Source organism: Eptatretus burgeri, chromosome 1 (assembly GCF_056783735.1).
Source record: "Eptatretus burgeri isolate ZD-2024b chromosome 1, Ebu_testis_v1, whole genome shotgun sequence".
NCBI classification, from domain to species: Eukaryota; Metazoa; Chordata; class Myxini; order Myxiniformes; family Myxinidae; genus Eptatretus; species Eptatretus burgeri.
Window position 1 is genome coordinate 155,798,564 of NC_140961.1, and position 11,286 is coordinate 155,809,849.

Here is an 11,286-nt window from a genome sequence, read left to right on the forward strand (position 1 = left end):
TCAGCATTGAATTTTGCATCAATAATGGTAAAACAAAATATGGAGGGTTGACCTTTTTTACCTTTACCACACCCAAGTGTAGTCCTTATAACATTTTTCACCAAAACTCTTTGAAGGTTAATCTGATCAGAACGAAACCACCATCTTAATAGATAGCCTCGAGCATGGCACATTTACTCATTGTTTGTATCATACCCCTCCAGGTTAAAGGTCAAAGTCAAATGGTGGTCTGAAGAGAAATAATGCAGTGTTTTGTCATCACTCAATATTGCCAATGAGGAATCTCAAGAGACTGCATGGCCTTCCAATATATTCTTGCATCATCACTGTTGACCTCCACGGCATTTTTACGACTGATATTTGATTAGTGTCCTTGACTTACTTTTTAGGTTTTATGGAATTGGAATTCCAGATAAGGTATTGTCATCATGCACTGTCTGTCTGTCCATCCATCTCTCTCCTATTTTGTTTCGACTTCTCTGGCCAAACCTCTCAGCCGATCCGGCTGAAATATGACAACATTCCTATCCTGACTTGTAATGGGGATGTAAAAGCGCAATCCGGTCACTTGATGAAGTTGGTCAAAATGGTGGACTTCGTAAATCCCTACAAAAATCTTTTTCTCCAGACACAACAGTCAGAATGCTACCAAATTTGGGTTACAACATTAGGTCAGGATAAGGATGTTAAATTGCAGAGTTCATGCCAATCACATGACCAGAAGTGTGTCAAAATGGCTGACTTATTAAATTATTGGGAAAAATGACAAATTCCTGCAAAAAAACTCCTTCACCAGACCCAAAAATCGGAATGCTACAAAATTTGGGTTGCAACATTAAACCAGGTCCCAGATAAGCCATTGGTCTAATTTACTAAAAAAAAACACCTTTACATCAAAACTTTAATTTTCCTCAGATTTTCATGATGTTCAGTTTTTTGGATAGATTGAAGATGGGGAGACATTTTCTTTATTTTTACTCTATCCATAAATGTTGAAGGTCAAGGTCATGTGGTGGACTGAAAAAATATGGCCCTCATTGGATCACAGGCCAAGATGAATTAGTGGGCGATAGCTAAGGGTAAGCCTCTCGTGGTCGGTGGAGGTTTACCCTTGTCGATCAGTTTCTGATCACAGATATCTAATACTGTTTGTTCCAAGCTTAAATGAATAATATTGATATGCAATGCAGAAACATCTTCTGGATCAGTTTTCTTGAATATGAATTTATTCTGATTTATAATATATATTTTTTGATCAAACAGGAGAGGAGATTGCAAACACGAAAGCAAAAGTCATCTTGGCTTTTACTTCTGTACCGGATTTCATGCCAATCATCAAAGAAATGTTACAGAGAAATATCACAAATAAGCAATGGATCGCAAGTGAAGGTTGGATTGATTCCTCTGTCATTTCAGTCCAGGATACTATCAATATGTTTGAAGGCACAATTGGTTTTGCTTTAATTCGGGGATACATTCCGGGTTTCCATGACTTCCTCATTAATCTACAACCAAGGATTCTGAATGTGAATAAAGATACAAGTATTCAAGCAAAATTGCATAAACTTTCTTCGAGAAATGATGATAGAAGCAGGAACAATTATTATATTCCCCTGGATGAGAAGGATCCTTCAACTATTTACAATAAATCAACAACATTTGTGAGAAGGACAAATGGAGTTTCCATTGAAATGGCCAACAATGAAACTATTAATGTTGTTGATTTGTTTAAAACAGCATTATCAACATATCACTTACAACCTGAATCGATCAAGCAGATAAATCACAAAAATTTAAAAGAAAAACAAACAAACAAAAACTTCACCCTTAACCAAACTGTTTCCATCGTAAGGAATCTCGAATCAACTGCTTCAGACATGCTTCATACCAAAACAAAGCTTATCTATGAGGAAGAAACTGCATCAGTTAACATATTCTTGTTAGAATTTTGGGAACAGACGTTTGGTTGCATGTGGATTCCAAATGATGATACTTCACAGCTGTGCACAGGAAGTGAAAATTTGGAGGCAGCTGACACATTGCTTACTGATGTATCTCTTTTCCGAGTCAGTTACAACACATACATGGCTGTGTACGCGATCGCAAAGGCTTTGCATAACCTTCAATACTGTGTGCCAATGAAAAGCATTTTACTAAATATTACTTGTGGAGATATTTTGAGTTTTGAGCCTTGGCAGGTTAGAGTGATGCTATATTTTACTTTTTTCTTATGTAGAATGTGCTATCCCTCTCAACCCCACCTCAAAGCTTTGTGGAAATAGCCCAGGAATCAAAGAAGTAGCCCTATGGTGAACCATCATATGGCAACAAGTCCTTCCTCAGATGTGGATAAAACTGTACCCAAAATTTTAGAGGATGCCTTACGTAATTCCTGCACAATGTGAGCATTACCTTTGTTTATTTGTAATTTATTCCCCTGCCAATAAAACTCCCCCCTCTGCCATCCCCTCCCCTCTGTATAAATTATTTTGGATTTCGGAATATCGTGAAATCCAGAAGAATATATATATATATATATATATATATATATATATATATATATATATATATATATATATATATATATATATATATATATATATATATATATATATATATATATATATATATATATATATATATATACTACACTATGGGGAGATTGGTCCAGGGTTGAAAGGTATGTTGATGAGATAGATGAAAAGGAACACATTGAAATATTAAATAGCGAGGAAATTTGGGAAAGGTTAGAGAAATTTAACCAAAACTTTTCAAAGATTGATATAATGATTGAAACAAGATTTTGTGTGAAGGAGAAAAGACTTTGAAATTAGAAAAGTAGAATGATAAATATTTTGAAAAGGTAACATCGTGAAATGTGGGAATAGATGTTGATACAAACTTAATGGTTGATAAGGTGCTAAGTGAAGTCGAAGGAAAAGAAAAAATGAGAAAATGGGATGAATAATTTTCAAGGTGAGAAATGAAAATGAAAGTGTTTTGGGTTAAATATATATATATATATATATATATATATATATATATATATATATATATATATATATATATATATATATATATATATAATATATATATATTGTTGAGGACCCAGGGTTAGGGGCGACAAGAGCACAAGGGGGGAAGGGGGAAGAGCTACCTTGGGTTCCCACCATAAATCGCAGGCCGTCACACACGAATAACTTTGTGACACGGCTGGGCGCTAATCGATTGTGAACGCCAATAACTCGACCACGTGACTTGGGGTTCTCCGTGTAATAAATACCGTTTACCTAATGGTCACGTGATCTAATTACCAGGGGACATGCCCTCGGTTTAAAATGCCTTGTTCAAGCTGGATCACCTTACTGGATCAGATGCAGCGGAGAGTTGCTGCCCAAGGATGTACCGGTTAGAAAAACTGATTGTTGGGGGATAACGTTCTGGCTAGACTAGGATATGAAACATTTGGGAACAATGAAGGAAAAGACGAAAGCGAGCCTGGAACATTTACAGACAAGCATTTATTTGCAATTAAGCGAGGAAAGGTATGTGGCACAGTAAATGGTGTTTATTATTCTGAACAGCAGTGCAAGCAAGGAATTTGTGGGGTGTGACAAAAGGCAAACAATTTACATAAGCAGACACAGAGCAGACTTATCCCATCAGAACTTCTACAGTCTTAACTTATGCTATGGCAGGCGACATCACATCACACACACAAAACCGAGGAAGATTAGATAGCCAGAAAGAAAGAGAGCAGATGAGGATAAACAGGCAAGCAATATCTGGCACGGTCTGCCAACCAATGCAACCCAGAACGCATCTGGGAGATCGAGAGAGAAATTCTTGTGTCTAAGGTGTGGGGGTGTGAGGTTTGGTGTAGTGCCAGAGGAAACTGTTATTGCAAATCAGTAATGGATGCTCTTTTGTGCGTCCGAAGGGGACGAGATAGAGGGGTGGAAAGAGAGAGAGGAGCAAAGATGTGTGATGCAAAATATTCCTAGCCTAGTCATGCATAAGTCTGTGATGTAGCATGTACCTCAGTGGGATGCTCCGCTTAAGCATTCTCACTTCAAGAGTCAGCGCGTTTTCTCTGGCTTAGTCACCTTGCCTGGGCTTGTGGAAACGTGCACTCCACACTTGTCATCCGGAAGAAGAACGTCTCTCGCACACCAACCACAAGTAAAGATCCAGCGATGGGCAGCCAATGAGGAGCAGTGAAGAAGAGGGCAAAGCAAAGAGGCAAAGGAGAGAGCGAGGCAGAGAGGCGGAGAAGAAGGTGGATAGCTCCGTGATCCACCTTTTATTATCCCCATGCGAAGGGTGTAATGATGACCTGAAGTGACATGCTGTGACCCAAATCCTGCTTCTCTATTGGGTCACAGCAGTGACAGCCATGCCCTGCCAGGCTCTTGGGGTCGGAAGCGGTCGCATTTGCGCATCCGGCATGACACGGCCCGAAGCTCCCTACCAAACTCCCAGATTGCTCTTCCCACAACCCACCCACCCCCCTCCTCACCGCCTGTCTTGGCATGTTCTGGCGATTGTACGAGGGTTGTGTCAATCCCGCGTGCCCACCAGCACACCCCTAGTGAGATGTGGTTGATGGTACGGACATCCCTTGCTTGTCCCCTCATCACGAGGTCCGAGTATCCTGAGCTGTGCAGCACACCTCTGTTTATTGGCAAATTGTATTGAAACAGAGGTACAAGGAGGTGCTGGAATACTTTTCCCATGTGCGGGAGGTGTTGGTGGTCGAGGTGGTGAGTTTTTGTTAAGCGAGGGGTGAGCTAGGTGAGATGCCATTTGAAATTGGCGCACAGATTTGAAAGTAAGGGCGCACCAAGTAGTGTTTTCATTCTCATGGTGATGTTCTCACGGGAGGCTGCGTGGTTTGTTTGTTGTGATTATTTTGGTTCCAAGCCACAGGATGCATTGCATTGTGAATATGTAATCACATTTTGCATTGCATGTGTGCTTGCTTGCTTGGTTTATTTCCACCATGCCTGAAAACAAATGGTTGACAAAGAAATCAGAATAGAAGACAGAGATATAATTAGTCCTTCTCGTGGAGCAACTTAGTTAAATATAGCATAACAATTGTGCATTTTGTGTAGAAAGCACCAAATTTGGCACACTAGTCGACTATCATATTATGAACAGATTGGATATTGGGCCATCTCAAATTCAGCTGCTGATGGCTGTGGCAGCCATTTTCCACTGGCATCAAAAATTTTGAGATGGCCCAATATTCAAATCTGTTCATAATATGTTAGGCTACTAGTGTGCCAAATCTGGTGCTTTCCTCACAAAATGCACAATTGTTATGCTAAGTTGCCCCACTATACCAATAACACCCACTTCATCCCATTAACCCAATAGACATAAGGGGAAGGTCTGACTGCATAAAGACGAATGAAATAACTGCCTTGGGATCACTGGATGTTGGGTGCCATTACCTTAAATGCATGCAGTTTTGCAGAACCTCAACAATATATATATATATATATATATATATATATATATATATATATATATATATATATATATATATATATATATATATATATATATATATATATATATATATAAAATATATGCATTACAGACTGTGCAAATATACTCTATTGAAGCAATTAGAGCTTCGTTAACACATCTGTACATTTCCTGGGACCAACATTCCAGTTGTACTGAAATCATATTCCCTATCCCCCTTGCTGTTGCCTTTCAGAAAATTTCTGAAGAAAGAAAGATAGCTTTTAAATGATAGGCAATTCATTTTTCCTGAATAATGACTTAAGTTTTCATTGAAAGGCCAACCTGTTTTTAACATATTAAAGAGACAGATTGATCATCTTTCAATACAAAGGAAATATATGATTATGTATATTAAAATTACTAGTACATGCCCGTAAAAAAAAAAAAAAAAATATTCAAACCGCAAGCAACAAATAACAACCACACAGGCCGTTTCTTCGCTCTCGAGTGCCCGTACGTGCGTGGCCCGGAAGTTCGAATATTATTCACAGTTACGATTACTCGCAATTTAGTTTTAATACCCAATTATTCAATTAGCGCCAACGTATTTTACCTTTTCGCAATGTCGTGGCAAGGAAAAACAAAAAGAGAAGAGAAGAGAGAAAAAAATAATTACTTCCTGGTTCGGAGCATCCCAGCACTCTGATGTTACCAAAATTTATACACTGTCTAATATGAAAACGATCATAACTTGGGGCATTGTGTTTATCTATAAATGCGCATAAGAAATCGAGAAATTATTAGAATACACGAAGTCATCATTATCCGGAAGTCCGTACGTTGTAACCCGTAATGGATCCGGAAGTCCATACGTTGTAACCCGTAATGGCGAATGCGGCTGAGCTTCCCTTCCCCATCGGCCACGCCCACGCAACAACGTGTCTTTTCATTGGTTTGGTAAATAAATGGCCATAACTTGGGAAGCACTTGTCCGATTAATATCAAACCTTGAAAAGGCACATCCTCAGGTCCCCAGCCATATACCTGGCAAGTTTCAATTACATCGAACCAGCGGTTGTCGAGAAACAGCTGTCACAGACACACACACACACACACACACACACACACACACACACACACACACACACACATTGCTGGAATTATAGATGGATAATAGATACATGATCAACACACAAAATCGCACCATGTTTGAGTACATTTTCCATGACAGATTTATAACGATGCATTTATTTTAATATCAAGTTTTTTTATTGACAGAATTTTATTATTGTTTTTATCACTCTCAAGCCCATTATGCCAATTTTGGAGAAATTGCATCGATACCACCTCAAACAAAAATGTCAATGTATGACATATTGTTTTTACGTCATCGTTGGCAAATAGTGGACTTTATTATCAGTTTAAATGTCGATCAATTTAAGTCGTGGACAAATCATATACGTATGTGATGAGAAGATAGATTATATAATTTAAAATTAATTGTGGATAAGAGCCCTCATCAGCCCCGCCACAGCTAATCAAGTGGGCGACAAACTGTTTTTGTTTTCAATTGCTTCTGTGTTCCTTTATTTATTTACTTTTGAGCTTGAATGTGTCTGTTGAAGCCAGACATTTTTCCATTTGAGCTTTTCTCATTAAATCTTCATCATACCTTTATTATGAGAATATCAACTCATCATCATCTGATTGAGTGAACTCGGGTACTCCTTTCGATTGCTTGACATTAGATTTTACTTGAGTTGCTACATTAGCACTTGCAACTCCTGCAGGTGTGGGCAAGAATATGGGGAACACCAATTGATAAAATGTGCAATATTTTTTGACTGTCATTTTCGTCAAGTTTACTCCTGAGGTTTGGGAGATGTAAGAGTAGTACACCAAGAATGAGAAATGGAATTCTTGATGTGCAGTGCCACTCCGCTGTGAGGACGGGGTTTAGGTTGATCAAACCGGAAGAGACAATAGCCAGGCAGTGCAACAAGGAGTCTTGAACATCCTATGGGAGGAAGGATTCTGTTAAACAGATGATGTCCAGTATATTGGTGGTGGTCAGGATTGAGTGGTCTGCCAATTTGGAAAGGAGACCTCAGATGTTTGAGGTCCACACAGTTTTACAGATGGACAACTGGAATGCTGGAACGTATCTTCTGTATTTTAGTTAATACTTCTGGGAAATAGCTGTGCAGTTTAAGTCATATCAGTTTCAGACTTGTTTTACAGGAATGTAACTCCGACATAAATTGGTTATTACCAGTATACGTATACAGGAGCTGAGAAAGTAGTTCTTCACTCGGGTAAACTTTTTTTAAATAAAATGGGAAACTCAACACCTAGTGAATAGTACAAAAAAGTTCTTATTTTGTGTATTGCAATGACAATGACTGACTGAACTGTAAACCGAGGTTGAAGTGCAACTTATTTAGTTTCAAAGAACTTCATGGTAAAACATACTGTGAGTTTTATTTTCATCACAATTTTCGTTTTGTTTTCACTTTGGAACATAAAAATCCCTTTGGGGATTCAAGATCTCCTTGCCATCAAGTACATCTCACCATGTGTGAATGTGAACTATTGAGTCGTGATGCCGACAACCTTGAGGCTTTGTCCTTGGGACTGATTGGTGGTCATGAAAAAGCAGACTCTGACTGGAAACTGAATTCGCTGAAAGTCATAATGCAAGCCTGTTTGTGATGGGATAATCAGTGTCCTTGGGATCATGGCTTGCTATTCCTTGTTTGCTCCATTGCCGATGGTGATATTTCGGCAATTTTGGAGCAACAGTTTGTTGAACACTCGACTTTGGTTGCAAAGAGCATGACTTTGGTTGGTCGAGGTTGTATAAATTCATGAATGGCATCCTATTTTCAGAAGGGCTTGAGGCTGTTCAGGAACTCTGTAGTGTATGTAGCTGTTTCATCATCACTTATGGCTTTGTCCAAGTATATTTAGGAAGTGGTCTCCCCTGAGAAGCTTTGTAAAAGTACCCAGTTAATTGTTGTTGTTTTTTTTTAAACTGAGTCATTTTGTGGAGAAAGCACCCCCTCCCTCCTTCCTCCTCTCACCCCTTCCTTCACCCCTTCCTTCACGCCTCCGCTCTGCCTCCCCATCTCTCCCCTCCCTCTCCTTCCTCCTCTCCCCTTAATATTCCCATCACCGAAGCAACAGGTTATATTTGCTGGTGAATAATAATCCTGGACTTCTTTCTGAAAATTACTTTCAAGATGCCATCTTCTCGATGGTTTACGAAATCCTCAATAACACAAACTTGATCATCTGTCCGAAATTGTGATGTCATATAGACTTTGTATTATATGTCTGATGAAGTGTACCACTTCATCATTCATTGCATTCACATAAGTTTTAGCTTTTGTTTTATCTCAGGAATGTCGAATTTGTCAACAACCTCGGTGATTTGGTGAAGTTTGACAAGAATGGAGATCCATCTGGAAACTCGTATGAATTTATTAACTGGCAATTTGATGAGAGTGGTCAAGTGCAGTTTAAAGTTGTTGGTGATTTTAAGTCATTGGCTCCTCCAGAGAAGCAACTCCACATTATCAGCAAAATGATGATATGGAATGATGGAACACGCAAGGAAAGTAGTTATTCAGAAGTATCTGAAATGTATTTATATGTTTACATGAAACAGACATTATGTACGAGTTTGATGGCAAATTCGGTTTGTAAGTTTGTACGCAAATAATTTTGACCTTGTTGAAAACTAAAATTAAGTTGTCATGTTCGTGAAATAATTAATTATATTCAACAGGTTCCAAGATCTGTATGCAGCAATCCTTGCAAACCAAGTACACGAAAAGTGAGACAAAAAGGGGAACCTTTTTGTTGCTTTGACTGCGTTCCCTGTGGTGATGGAACCTACTCCAACAATACCGGTATGCCCTTCGATTTTTTTCAATTTTATTGAAACAGTGGTGAGGCTCTTGGAGGAGCAAGAACACAGAATAGATAAGAAAAAAGGACGTAAGAGAACAAAAATATCAGAAAAAGAGGGGGAGGGGACATACCAATAATCAGGTTTTAGGGACAAAATAGAGGGAGAGTTGGAGAAATAAGGAACATGGGGAAGAATGAGGTCAAAGGGAGCATGAACGGGGTGAAGAAGATGTACACAGCAGCAAATTCCCAATCACAGCAGTTGAAGGAATAACTGGAAACATTGATAGAGGTGGGCTTAATCGAGATATTCAAATACTTCTTCTTTCGGCTGCTCCCGTTAGGGGTCGCCACAGCGGATAATCCGTATGATCCGCATCGTGATTTGGCACATGTTTTATGCCAGATGCCCTTCCTGACGCAACCCTGGTCGCCTCTTACGACAAAGGGATATGGTACACCTATTTTAACCGGGGTATACACCGGCCCAGTATACTGGTACTCATTTCCCCTACCTCGCGAGGATGACAGGCTGAGTCAACCCCCTGGTGTATTAATTCAGTGGCCCAACGGGGCTTGAACTCAGGACCTTTTGGATCCCAAGCCACTACCTAACCACTGAGCCAACACCAGGCTTATAATCGAGATATTCAAATATATATATATTTATATTTATAGTTTCAGGCTTTGGCATGCTCATGAGGCTGTCCCCTCAAAATGTAAGGTCCCAGAAGATAAAGAAAATAGGGTGACATTTCATGAGTTAAAAGTCAAAGGATTTGAATTTGAGTGAAAAAAGTGAATTTATTTTGCAAACAAGAGGTGTCATTAGATTAGAGAGATCAATGAATCTTTAAAAGTGATGCAAAATATTATGTTCTGGTGAAGTGGAATTACATTTCCAGAAAAATAAACATTTTATTTTCTAAAAATAGCAATTAAAATATACCAAAAAAAAGATTAATTTTTCTTTTGAATAAATAGGGATAATTAATACAAAAGACTGATATATAGGTAATTGAAGAGGGAGCTAAAAAGGGAAGAAGCAAATAGAAAAGAGGATCAGGAGGACAGAAGAGAGGAAGGGATGGAGAGAGCGAGATAGCGAGAGAGAAAAGAGACACAGGAAATCACATAGTTGCAAATCAAGGCTTAAACAGCTCAAGTGGATTGTATGAAAGTTCAGAGAACAAAGCAACTGAAAAAAATAACCTACATCAACTACACATACCACTTTTACTCATTGGGGATTGCAATGATCATTGCTTAGCTTTATTTTTAAATGGAAATACAATTCTGGGGCTCACATGTACAAATAAATATATGACAAGTTTATTAAATGTCTTTCCAACAGACTGTGAAAGGAGATGTTGTGTTGAATTGTGTGCAGATTCCCCCAACTGCTATTCCTGTCCAGAGATGTTCTGGTCGATGAAGGAAAGAAATGGTTGCGTGCGGATGCCCATCGAGTTTTTGGACTTTTCAGACCCCATAAGTGTTATCCTGCTGGCATGTACTGCAGTGGGACTTGTGTTCACAATACTAATGGGCATGATGATGTATCAGTTTCATGAGATGCGAATTGGAATTGGACTTTTACTTTTGGCACTGACAGGTTGCTTTGTCTGTACTATTAATTTTGTAGGTGAGCCAACAGATGCAACCTGTCCAATTCGAAAAACACTTGCATCCACTTCCCTTGTGTTTGTCATTTCTTGTGTTATAAGCAGGACCTATGAAATACTTTTGCAAATAAGAGGTAAGTTTTCACAATGCTGCCTTAAATGAAGCAATTATTAATCATTACAATATGAATTAATATGCACCCCTTTGTAAATTGTTTTCATAAACAAATAACATCTTATCCTAACTCTTGATGGAGACATCATAGAG

General features: G+C 38.7%; 1 protein-coding gene across 3 annotated transcripts in view; it reads left to right on the plus strand.

The window, feature by feature from the left end:
- Positions 1-10,922, plus strand: part of LOC147035814 (extracellular calcium-sensing receptor-like) — a 31,090-nt gene extending 20,168 nt beyond the window's left edge. For 2 of the 3 annotated variants that reach the window (XM_085847568.1, XM_085847559.1), the window contains one exon: positions 1,264-2,450. In XM_085847568.1, the coding sequence (XP_085703694.1) occupies positions 1,264-2,282 (1,019 nt within the window). In that variant the 3' untranslated portion in view covers positions 2,283-2,450. Of the gene's footprint in view, positions 1-1,263; positions 2,451-9,268; positions 9,393-10,783 lie in introns of those variants that run through there. The other variant, XM_085847579.1, reaches the window with a different exon arrangement.
- The last annotated feature ends 364 nt before the right edge of the window (positions 10,923-11,286 follow it).